The sequence below is a fragment of the Nannobrachium achirus genome (assembly GCF_963921795.1).
Source record: "Nannobrachium achirus genome assembly, chromosome: 18".
Lineage (NCBI taxonomy): Eukaryota > Metazoa > Chordata > Actinopteri > Myctophiformes > Myctophidae > Nannobrachium > Nannobrachium achirus.
This window is the reverse complement of record NC_137825.1, coordinates 45,190,808-45,202,802: the sequence shown is the minus strand read 5'-3', so window position 1 is coordinate 45,202,802 and position 11,995 is coordinate 45,190,808. Positions and strand designations below refer to the sequence as shown.

Genomic DNA, 11,995 nt, shown 5'->3' with positions numbered 1-11,995 from the left:
AGTTGTTTAAGTATACCCACCTAAAAATTGCCATGTTTATTTCAAATGTGTTAATAAGCGAGTAGACAAGACAAATGTAACAAAAACAAAAGTTTTATTCACAGAACAGCAGTACATAAATTGAAAACGGATAAAGTGACCACTGTCTAATGCGTCTGAAGTAATTCAAAAAAGAATATAATCTGTCTAATGTCCCCTTCAAGGACATTTCTTGAAGTAATTAAAAAGAAAAAAGAATGTAATCCGTTCTAATGTCCCTTTCAAGGAGACATTACATCGTTGTGTAATGCAATTACACAAGCAGTCTTTCGATGGACATTTGCACAGATTGAATCTGAGGCTTGAGCTGGGAGCCCTCCTTGATGGTGACCGAAGTGGCGATGACGGGCCGCGACACACCGCAAGCACGACCCAGGGCTTGCTTGGAGCGGACAAACACGTAGGGGACGTTCTTGTCCTCGCAGAGCAGTGGCAAATGGAGAATGATCTCCAGGGGTTCTGCGTCAGCAGCCATCACAATGAACTCGGAGATGCCTCTGTTCAGGGTTTTAGTGGCTGTGGAACACAAGAGGACACCAGCATGGTTACTTAGGACAGTGTAATGTTTACTGTTGAGTGAGAAAATAATGTTGCACATTAAGCTAACCCCAAAAATAATTTGGGGACCCCCTGGTGGTCCTGACCCACAGGTTGAGAACCACTGATTTAGGATATCCAAGAGTAATGCTGTACACTAGGTCCCAACTAACTTTTATGATATGAATACAAAAATCGATTAACCACTTAAATGTTATAATTTGTCGCACAACCACGTCTTACAAATAGTGAAAATACCAGATTTATACGCTCACACAACAGTGCATAGAGCTACAGATGCGCCATTTTCACTATTATTTTTAAAGTCTTACTTAATGAAACTTCACCCATGACAAAACAGGGATTTGGTGGTTATCGATAGATCTAGTCAACAGATTCGTTTGATATACCATTGCCTCCTACTATAACTTGTTTTGTGGGCCACCACATGGCAACTTTTGCACCAGGTCTTTAAAACCATATGTTTCAATCAAGCCATGCTATTCATTTATATAATCAATGCACTTCATTTTGAAAATGGAAAACAGTTTTCTATCATGCAGAGAATGAGATGAAAGCGTATCGCTCACCTTCATTGGCTCCCTTCCTCAGTTGTTTATAGTTGGACGCCTGCTGCACGAGGTCCAGGATGGTCTTTGACAGAGTGGCGTCGGCCAGCGGGTAGGCCTTGGGATTCACGTCAGCGTCAGTCTGAAAGTTTCAGAAAGGCCAACTTACTTAAAATGGAGTAATATGGTCGTCTACAACAAACATAGTAGAACAATACCCCAAATAGAAAGTGATAAAGTACTTTAAATGCCCCCCAGTGCTTTGCTAAGCTAACCCAGGGTTCCATGGGTTAGCTTGTTAGCATCAACTCACCATTGCGGCTTCGGTGTTCAAGATGTTCTGTCCTCTCGGCGAAATGCTTCACGGAGGACTATTTGCCTTCACTGGAGAGAGAGAGTTGAACTAACACAAGCTGGAATACTGCGAGAAACGCAAAAAACAATAATAATTTAACAACTCTTGTAGATTTCACGGGTTCTAGAGCGTGTATGGAAGATGCTAGTCGACTGTGTGGAGTCGTCTCTTCGCGTGTGTGAAACGTTCTTGGAACACATGCGCATTGCGGTCCCCGACTTCTTCCCCTTTCATTTATTGGACGATTCGGTTTGCTCGCTCAGGCTTTGTGTGTACCGCCCTCTACCGTACCGGAGTGTGAACTATATGGTAATAAGAAAAGCTGTCATAATAGACCATATTTATGTCAGGATGAAATATATTGTGCGTTTTTGGTTGTCAGTGTTTCATTAATGTATTCTCTCTAGATGAGCTGACAGACCATTATTTGTTATTGGTTATTTCTATCAAATGCTTAATTAAATACAAGTACAACTCTTCTCCACACAAGTGGTTGGTTCTCAAAGTCGGGTCCAGTGGCAGTGACCATAGATCTTCAACATTTTTTAACTCCCGGCCTTAGCTAAGAGAGAGAGAGACAAACCATGGGGACCACAGTTGCATGCAAAGGCCTATTCATATTGCATGTAACTTGATATGCATAGCCTATAATCGAAATGTCCTGCCACTGCCTAGGATTAGTTTCGTTCCAACTACCCCTAGTTAAAATAATGCTAAAATACTAGGCTACAAAACTAAAAACACTACTAGTAATAAATAAAGGGTCCAAATGGACCCTTCTCAGGTCTGTAACTCTTTCTTGAGAGTTATGTTATGGCAGTGTTTCTCAAAGTGGATTCCAGGGACTGTGGGTTCCTTTAGGTGGGTCTAAATTGACCCATACAAGTCTGTAACTCTGACAGTGTACAAATGGAACCAAATGATCCCTAACGGGTTCATTTGGTTCCATTTGTACACTGTCAGAGTTAAGGGGAGACCTTGAAATGTGAGAAAAGTTTGTTATGGGGTGTGGTACGGTCCACAACCACTGAACCACTGAGGGGCGCCCGCGCTCGCGTCAAACCACTGCCAATAAAGCCGCCGAGGAAGACTTCAGCGTGCTTGGAATGCTGGGAAGGACGTTGAGGTCAGCCATATTGTTTTATCGTCCTGGCTGAAGGAGAGAAGGGATATGAAGGGGATCCGGGGAATAAGTCAACTATCGGTAAGGAATAAACATTACATTTTAACACAGCGGCACAGTTCCGTCCAACAACCGCGTGTTGTTCGAAACTCTGACGTTTTCGTTGCTTTTAAACGTGTCCCCAACCATCTCAGGTGTCACACACGGACCTAGACGTCACACACACTGTTGTCCTCAAACCCCGGGTTCACTCAAATCTAACATTAACTTTGATTATTGTCTAGCGCAAGGTGGAAATATGGAATGTTTCTGGATTCACAGGGTACATTTGGTCCTAAACCTATGTCTTAAACCCAACAACAGTCCATAATATGATAACACCACCGTGATGTCATGATATTAACCATTTGATGGCTTGTTGACTGTCAGTGTCACTGTCAAAGGTCCTCAGACATCTGTCTGCCTACCACACTGTACAGTGTGTCACATGGTGTCAACATTGTAGTACAGATAACACAGGTAGTTTTATGTGATCATTGTTTTCAGCATACAGTTTACTGCAGAGTTACGTGCACAGCTGCATTTCCGCCCTCAGAAAACAACACTGGAGTGGGATGACTGAAGTAAATATGATGCCATCATGGCATTCATAGTTCTGCATGTTACAAATTCCATGGTGTGATTATCAATGCTCTGCCCGCGGAAGGAGCTACAGGGTTGGCTTTGTATATAGACGAAAAGTCTTGTCTGTGAAGCCTGAAGGATAAACTTCAGTTCTCATGAACTTGAGACTGTATTATTATACTTCCAGGACATAATGGGCTTGAATTAACCATCAAAGACTTACAGTACACAATAATTCCTGACCTCAGCCTGGAACTGTGACTGAGGAGATAACACTTTCTAGGAAGGTTGGTTACTTATGGCCAACTTTACTCTGATAAATGTCATCATGGTGTTTACTTATCACCACACAGTTGATATTGAACACTTGACACAGTGTCAATATAAAATATTATCTCACATTATCTCCAAACACCCTTAATTACACATCTAAGCTAGGTATATTATACATGTCTTTAAACAAGACTGAATCATCGTATTGTGAACTTGTAGATCAGCTATTTTCAATATTTTTGTATTAAACCATTGTACAACAAAGTATAGTACCATGTTAAATGGTTAATCAGACTGATTTATTTGGTCAATTACGCAGAAAAATAATTTGTTGATATATAAGAAATTACTCTTGCTTCTGCATCTTTTGATTAACGTACATGAGCAAGATAAGTCAGTTTTTAGCGCAAAATAACAGGTTTCGATATATTTTCGGGTTAATTGCCCAGTCCTACTATGACGTTCCACCGAACTATCCTATGTTTTCTTTCAGAGGAGGCTTTACGCGGCACAGGCTGCCCGTAAGGTTGAGGTTGCTGCCGCCGACCATGTAAAGTTTGAGCTGCAGGAAGCGCAGGTCAGTGGGTGTTGACTTCTCTCTCTTCTCCACAGAGACGCTGCTATGCGGCTACCAGAACAGACCAGTCCCTTGCACAGCCCCTAGCTGGCCTCAAACTCTCCCACGGAGCTGCCAACTCCCAGGATGTCCATGTATGTGTGGGGTATAGTGAAGAAGGTTTGGGCCGGGAAAGGAAAGGAAGGGATGTTGGGTTTGGTTGTCTGGGTGTGTCTGGCCTGAGAATAAGGATGCTGTTTTTGCTGCCTTATTCAAAAACAGGACTATGTGTGTTGGACTGGGATGTGTTTTAGACTAGATGCCTTCGCCATTTAACAATTTCAGAACAGTTCTCTTGATTGGGGTTACATTCCTATATCCCATAATACTACTATTAACTGTTCGAGAGGTTAAGTGCCTTGACAATATTGCAATGATCATGCAATGTAATAGAGACGTTGTAGGAAAAGAGTCTTAAGTTGTCATTAAATACACATACTTTCTCTCTAGGTGACCAAACTGCCAAGTGGGCTCGTGATCTCTTCTTTGGAGAACTATTCCCCTGCCTCCAAGATTGGGGTGTTTGTCAGGGCCGGCTGTCGCTATGAGACCCCTGAAAATCTGGGGGTTGCTCACCTCCTGCGATTGGCTGCCAGCCTTGTAGGTTTCCTAATATACAACATGATGTTTTTCATCACATTTGCTGGAAAATAATGAATAGTAAATAAATGACTTTTAAAATGAAATATTTGATTATTTAACAAACATTTTCGTAATCTGAATGTTTTGCAAGTTGTATCCGAGCTGCTTATTGACTAATGACCAATGTTGGCACTTTTATCCCCCCCCTCCCCAAGACAACCAAAGGGGCTTCAGCCTTCAGAATCTGTCGTGGCGTTGAGGCAGTGGGAGGCAGCATGAGGTTAGTATGTTTTTCAGCTCAACTTATATGGTCTGGTCACCTTGAACCAATGTACAACAAACAAAAAAAGGTTTTACTCTGGGTCACGTTGTTTAATAAACACAAGTACTGTTCTGAGGACTATGAAATGGTGACTGTAAGTCCAAGCACAAACCTGTCAATGTGTGCGTATGCTTAAGCTTAACGTATGTGTGTTTTCACCCTGCAGCGTGACGGCATCCAGAGAGAACATGGTCTACTCTGTAGACTGTTTGAGGGATGACATGTGAGTCCAAGGATAATGACTTTTCTTTCTGACAAAGTATTACATTGTTTTGATTCGAAGACAATGCATACAGTTCCAAGTGCAAACCAGGCATTCTGTCTTTACAAGAGCTTCACAGGAGACAAGCCAGTCTCATATTGTACATGTACTTCCCATTAATTTATTAATTTGTGTATCTTTATTTTTCTTATTTTCATTTTGCTTAACAAGTTATTATGATGTAAAGTAAAATGTTCGTTCCTCCTTACAGTGATACAGTGATGGAGTACCTGATCAATGTGACCACAGCACCAGAGTTCAGGTCATGGGAAGTGTCAGATCTCACCCCCAGGGTGAAGATGGACAAGGCCGTGGCTGCCCAGAGCCCACAGAATGGTCTGTGTCATTTCATTCTCCAGCATTCCGTTTCCTGACAATAATTCTACAGTCAAATTCTGTAAAAAGTTTTAAAGTCATATTATTGAAGGATAATTCATGTTTGCATTACATGGCTTTTATACCTTGTAAAATCACAACACTATGCTTCATATTCTGATGTCTCTTCCCCCAGGTGTGATCGAAAGTCTGCATGCAGCTGCCTACAAGAACGCACTCGCCAACTCCCTGTATTGTCCAGACCACATGGTCGGCAACATCCATTCTGAGCAGGTGAGACGCTTTAGATCTTCACCACTGCATAAATGTAGGTTTATCTCCATTGTCAATAGTACTTCCATTGTCAATAGTACTTCAGTATGTCTTTGTATCTTTGTGATGCCTACATTGTAATGTCTGCGTTCTTCCCCAGTTGCACCAGTTTGTCCAGAACAATTTCACAAGCGCGAGAATGGCTCTCGTTGGACTTGGTAAGGGGTTGTCAACTTGTCACTACTACCAGCATCTGACTCTGTTGGACGCATTACTTAGCTTGAATAGCAATTGCTTCTGAAATAAGCCAAACAATGAACTAACTCCCAAACCTCTGATAGACGGTGATGACAGAATCATCTACCAAATTAAGTAGTGCTGCTGGAATTTGTCTCAGTGCCAGTTACACAAAGATATATGGATGCTATAACTGTAAGACAACTGCAGATGGCAAGGCCCTCTGCAGTCATACCAATACAATGCATAATACAGCAGAGCGAGACAAACTTAAAACAAGAAAAGAAAAAAGAAGTTACTAAATACAACTTAAGGTGGTAATACATGACAGATTTTGTTTTCCCTTCCAGGTGTGGACCATGCTGTTCTGAGGCAGGTGGGGGAGCAGTTCCTTAACATCCGCAGTGGGCTTGGAACCACAGGGGCTATGTCCCAGTACCGTGGAGGTGAGCACTGTGATGCCTCATACAGACCACATGTTTAGATCAACAGGTACCGCTACCGATGAGCACAAAATAATTTGTCCCACCATTCTCACCACATTTACCAGCATGAAACGGAAGGAGTGGTGAAAAGAATATTCTAACTTTTAATCGCATCTAAAGAATGCTATAGATAAAGGCAGCGCAAGGTAGGAGCACATTTCAGGGATGCATCATAGAAACACAATGGTTTCGCTGTTGATGCGTTTCTAGCAACACATCTCTGTGTGATTGTCTCCTAAGAAGTTTCAACACCACCAACATACAAGTGTTCGGTTTGTATTAATACAAATTTAACACAGACTAGTAGAGTGACACTGGATTATTGCATATTGCTTTCTTTTTCTCTGTCTCTCCATCTCTCTCTTTCAATTAAAAGGGGCTTTATTATATAATGCCAATGCAAGGGTCCTATGGTGGTCCTGAGAAGATGCAGTGCAGATGATAGTGGCAAGCTAGTCGGACTCAAGCCAAGGTTCTGACGTACACAAGAATGATACGAATGGCTCTTGATATCACATGGGCAGACCACGTCAGAAACGTGAACCTCTACGGAGGTCTCCCGTGGGTCAGGGAGAGAAGGATGAGGCTGGCAGGCTACTGTGTTAGGCAAAAGTAACGGGTAGCGAGCAAACTGACACAGTGGGAGCCAACCCAAGGCACTTCTAGGAAGCGAAAGAGGTTTGAATCCTGATCCCGAGTCCCGACAACCTTTTAGGGCTGACCCAAAAAATTCGAATATTCGAAGCTTCGTTCGAAGGCACGGTATTCGAATTTGAAAAATAAATTCGAATAATCGGCCGCGGCCGTTTGTCCTTTGGAGGGGCCGCGTGCCTTAGCTTGCATGCGCCTCGCTCCACTCTAGCATGATAGCGTCACCCCCTTCTCACACACGTGTTAAAGAAAAAAAAGAAAAGACAGCGCGCTGTCACATATACACCGACATCCGTTTGGCACCGAAATGTGTAACACCAATGTCTGAGTAACATCATCACCCAATGCAACTATGCGATGCAGTCACACATTTCGTTACCAAACCATTGTCGGTGTAACATCCATGCACACTTCCACACGCTGACAGACACACAACTCAACGCATGGAAACAAACAGCGACAATTGGATTTTACAAATCGGACCCCGTCAGCGTCGATCCCGTTTTAAAGAGGACAAAAGAGCTTAAAAACAACTTGCTATAGGGTTACATTGTCGTGGTGTTGATGATTACAAGTTTATATCGGATCTGCAAGCTCACTAGTCGCGCCCGCATAGAGAACTACGTTGTCTGAGCCTGACCGTCAGCTTTCGGCTGATGAGTGGAACGCTAAATCAGACACACTGCAGTGCAATTATTTACTATAAAATATACTATTACATTTGCGTGTACAGTACACCTTGGGACTTGGGAGTTAATCTGTTTGTTATATAGGGCTCTTGAGTCGCGCTGCTGCTGTTTGCTGTTGCAGCCACGGTGTGTTACATTACAGACGTGATGTGATTATGTCAATCCTACTGTAGTGCAAAAACACTTTTCTTTAATATAGAAAACATTCGTATCTTCTTCTTCCTCGTTGTATTGTCGTACTATTTAATGAAAATAAGGAGCTTTATTACGAGGAAAAAACTGGTGTTTTCCCTTTTAAAATTGTGTAAATCGCGCATTTTTAAACACATTTCCTTAACGGTTATCACTTATGTAACCGATAAACTTTTGCTCAGAGTGTACAGTCAAGGCTTTCCTTAGTTTTGGATCAATTAAAGTGCTCATGTATTCTGGCATTGTGTTGGGTGTTTAGAGCCAAATAGCATTCCAGTTTTCTCTGGTTTTGGGTGAAAACTACAATATGTGTTAGATATGTTTATTTTCTTTTTGTCGGTTGAGGGGACATCTCTGTAGAGTTTCTTTGTAGGTGAGGGCTTTGTTATGGAGTCTCTCTCTCTAGGTCTCCCTTTCTCTGTCTCCCTATCTCTCTCTGTGTGTCTCGGTTTGCACATGTATGTACCTACCAGTCTCCTGTCTCAACTATTTCCTCCATTGCATTCTCTCTAGGCGAGGTGCGTCAGCAGAACTCCAACGGACTGGTCCACTGTGCGGTGGTGAGCCAGTCGGCAATAGTAGGGTCCCCGGAGGCCCTGGCCTTCAGCGTGCTGCAGCACATCCTGGGGGCCGGCCCCCACATCAAGAGGGGCTCCAACACCACTAGCAAACTCATCCAGGCGGTCTCCAAGGCAACCAGTGACCCGTTTGACGTGAGTGGCCGGCAGTTGGGGGATTTTCATACGCTACCCTCTCTGTTGAAGTTGACGCATAGCTAAATGTCACAGCCAGGGGCTTCAATCAGCTGATCAGCCCAGATGGGTTTGATGAGAATCTATAATGCAACATATGGGGTTGCATTTAAGTTTTCTTTTTCATATGCGGTTGCGGAATAAAAAGACGTTCTGTTGTGTTGTCTTAAGTTAACCACATGGATTTCGTGTCTGTTCTGTGCAGGTCTCTGCTTTCAATGCAAACTACTCAGACTCTGGTCTGTTTGGAGTCTACACAATCTGCCAAGATGCTGCAGCCGGTGATGTGAGTATACCACTGTTCTAACTAAGTGTAGGCCGTCTCCATTGATGTGCAACTTATTTCTCATTTGCACATAAGGGAAATTACTCTTTTTGCATATTCATCACAATCAAACAGAAATATAGTTTACTATATAGCCTTCTCCTGACACGGACAATTATGAATTCACTAGCTTGCACCCATATGCTGGAAAGGCAAGTTCCATGCCTGCCTGGTATCCTAATCTAAATGAGTCCCTGATGAGAAGGTTGGAATAATAACCTGCAGGACTGGCAGTGAGAAGAACCATTGCCAAATGCTGACTAACCTGTCCATGGTCTCCTGTTTATCTCCAGGTGATCAGAGCAGCTGTGGCCCAGGTGAAAGCTGTTGCTGATGGTGCAGTCACTGCTGCTGACCTCACCCAGGCCAAGTATGAAAACCCCACACACATAAAAACACATTTATTTAGCATCGTGCTGTATGTGGTCTACAGTACACATTGCTGTTAGGTGATTTGTGTGATACATCATTTATTGGATGTTTTGGTCCCAAAAGCACTTTCCCTCGATGTGAAATTATCTGAAACAATTTTAAACAGATTCAAACCCATGGTTGTATCTTGCCTTTGACTGGTTCTGATTTTTATTTAGCATTATGTTGATGTGTTTCTCCCAACCATTGAGAAATCTGTATTTCTGATTCATGTTTACAGTGTTATGTGTTTGCTATTTTCCTTTGTGTCCCGTTATGGAGCACTTTGGAAATGTGCTATATAAATGAAGGTTTGTTAGGCTTCTGATCGGAGGTTTTATGTGTGTTGGTGCAGGAACAAGTTGAAGGCCCAGTATCTGATGTCTCTGGAGACCTCTGAAGGATTAATAGACGCTATGGGCTCCCAGGCCCTGTCTGGAGGAGTCTACCTCACTCCTGACGCAGTCACAAAGAGCATCGACAATGTCTCCCTCACTGATGTTGCCAATGTAAGCCTTCTCTCTCTCTCTTTAGTTTAGTTGAGTTTATTTAAAAGGTAATAACACTTGTTAATAATACCAAACGAGGATATGATACAATTAAGTCCACACCTTATGTCCATTGTGGCTGTCATAACATAAGTGGCAGGTAGAATAAATAAACACATTTTTCAAGAAATATTAGGTATGGGTTTCAAGAATACGTTGTCTTTCAGTAGATAGCCGATTAGAGAGATGTCAAACCATCGCCGGGTGCACAATTTATTGAGAAGTGGTAAAGGACCACCCCAAGATAAAACAAAAAGTGACAGACATGAATTTATCACTCATAGAGATCCTTAGACCAACCACAGATTTCAGTGACAGCCCAGGCAATCCATGACTTTTTGCTGGAGATACTGACTTGTGAGTCGGCCCCTCGGCTGAAGATGGTAGGTTTGACCAGGTGACACTTATTTCAGGATAGATTTGAGCGTTTTACTTTCTTTTTTCAAAAAGGATTAGTTTAGAATATATCACTGAATCCAAGTAAATAAAATCTGTGATGGAATGCCCAAAAAGACAAACCAATAGCTCATTTGTGTAGGTGAGATTTAAAAGAAACAAAAACATGCTTGAATACCTTGCCTTGGAGCAAGGATAATGTACAACATTATAAATAAAACATTAGAATAGAAATCATATTATAATATGGACATATTTTCCTATCAAGCCTTCTGGAAATCTTGTATACAGTGACAGCTGGCACCCTTTTTTATAACTAATTTTCATCACCTTCACTCAGCAAACCAATAAAGGTTTCTACATAAGAGACTCCTAAACTAAAGTACATTTACTACATATTGAATACGAATGTTTTTGTAATGGCCTTTTGATGTATTAAATATTTTTTTTGTTTATCAAGAAATTGATTACATTATAGCGATTCAAGAAAGGTAGTTGTACCATGAGTGGAATAGTCTGCCGGAGTATGATTTCATGCCGTGTAATCGCATTGTAAATATTAAAATGTTGTAGTTTGCTTGCATTTGTGTGCTGAATACCCGTTCCTTATTCCTACTCTTTTCCAGGCTGCAAAGAAGTTTGTGACCACCAAGAAATCGATGGCGTCCAGTGGCAACCTTGTAAAAACACCCTTCGTTGATGAGATCTAAACTTCTCCTTCCTGCCTCCCTCTACTCTACCTGTCATTTTAAATGGCACAAGACACAGAAGTCTGACATTCTGTTCCATTTCAACAAACCATTGAAAGAGATACACGGTCACTCATCTGTCAGAATGCTCTTTTAGCCAGGGAGGTTAAATGTCACCAGCTCCTCACCAGTGGGTGTTTCTATTCGTACTTATATTTTAGTGGACCCTTCCCTGGTGCGTTGAAATATGACGGTCCTCTCATTTGTCCACTTGAACTGTATAGTTGATGTAAATTAATGAATAAAATTCTATCTACATTAGGTGTGTGTTGTGCAGTACTGTCTTTTTCATTCAGCTATTGCAGTGGGCATGATGGTTTACTGGTTCCACTAAAGAATCTGCCATTATCTTTTTCCAAAGATATTTATATCAATTATTTTAAAGCTAGAATCAAGCCATCCAGGATCCTGGTGAATCATGACCATAAAACACACATTTGTATATTTAATGATATAATACATTGAGTGTATTTACTCTTTGTTTAGTGGTTTTAATTTTTCTTTTCACAGAAACAGAATCAAAGGTCATGGTCATGATCCAGGATGGCTTGATTCTGGATTTTTGAAAATGTCTGTGCAAGGCTTAACAAGAATGGCCTTGTAAACCAGACTCTCCTTTCGAATCAGAAGGCAGGAGGAGTCAGTTTACTAGGCTATTAAAAAGAGTCAA

General features: G+C 41.8%; 3 protein-coding genes across 4 annotated transcripts in view; 1 reads left to right on the top strand and 2 right to left on the bottom strand.

Moving 5' to 3' along the window:
* The window catches only part of LOC308302755 (cytohesin-3-like), a gene marked incomplete at its 5' end in the record, with an annotated part of 171,421 nt that overhangs the window by 75,922 nt on the left and 83,504 nt on the right, over nucleotides 1-11,995 (bottom strand). The gene's annotated exons all lie outside the window — the stretch shown is intronic.
* On the bottom strand, nucleotides 78-1,683 carry LOC308303275 (NHP2-like protein 1). Its single transcript, XM_080747610.1, has 3 exons — nucleotides 1,459-1,683; nucleotides 1,167-1,287; nucleotides 78-555 (listed from the first exon to the last, which is right to left on the bottom strand). The coding sequence occupies exons 1-3, from the start codon at nucleotides 1,459-1,461 to the stop codon at nucleotides 293-295; spliced, it is 387 nt and encodes a 128-aa protein (XP_080603736.1). The 5' UTR covers nucleotides 1,462-1,683; the 3' UTR covers nucleotides 78-292.
* Nucleotides 2,612-11,574, top strand: uqcrc2b (ubiquinol-cytochrome c reductase core protein 2b). 2 transcript variants are annotated; one of them, XM_080747103.1, is made up of 14 exons: nucleotides 2,612-2,704; nucleotides 4,014-4,097; nucleotides 4,587-4,736; nucleotides 4,934-4,998; nucleotides 5,207-5,263; nucleotides 5,514-5,638; nucleotides 5,814-5,911; nucleotides 6,051-6,108; nucleotides 6,478-6,573; nucleotides 8,658-8,857; nucleotides 9,102-9,182; nucleotides 9,515-9,591; nucleotides 9,988-10,141; nucleotides 11,203-11,574. In XM_080747103.1, exons 1-14 carry the CDS (start codon nucleotides 2,672-2,674, stop codon nucleotides 11,284-11,286), a joined length of 1,362 nt encoding a protein of 453 aa, XP_080603229.1. In that variant the 5' UTR covers nucleotides 2,612-2,671; the 3' UTR covers nucleotides 11,287-11,574. The 2 variants fall into 2 exon arrangements, with proteins under 2 accessions (XP_080603229.1, XP_080603228.1); XM_080747102.1 differs by lacking the exon at nucleotides 4,014-4,097 and adding an exon at nucleotides 4,133-4,231 and having other exon boundaries at nucleotides 2,627-2,704.

What these genes read in the sequence shown, in the direction of transcription:
- uqcrc2b (XM_080747102.1), top strand. Translation starts at nt 2,672, where the DNA reads ATGAAGGGGATCCGGGGAATAAGTCAACTATCG. An exon ending in CAACCAGTGACCCGTTTGAC is followed by an intron (nt 8,858 to 9,101) that starts GTGAGTGGCCGG and finishes TGTTCTGTGCAG; the next exon opens with GTCTCTGCTTTCAATGCAAA. An exon ending in CCCTCACTGATGTTGCCAAT is followed by an intron (nt 10,142 to 11,202) that starts GTAAGCCTTCTC and finishes ACTCTTTTCCAG; the next exon opens with GCTGCAAAGAAGTTTGTGAC.
- LOC308303275 (XM_080747610.1), bottom strand. An exon ending in GAGGAAGGGAGCCAATGAAG is followed by an intron (nt 556 to 1,166) that starts GTGAGCGATACG and finishes TGTGTTCCACAG; the next exon opens with CCACTAAAACCCTGAACAGA.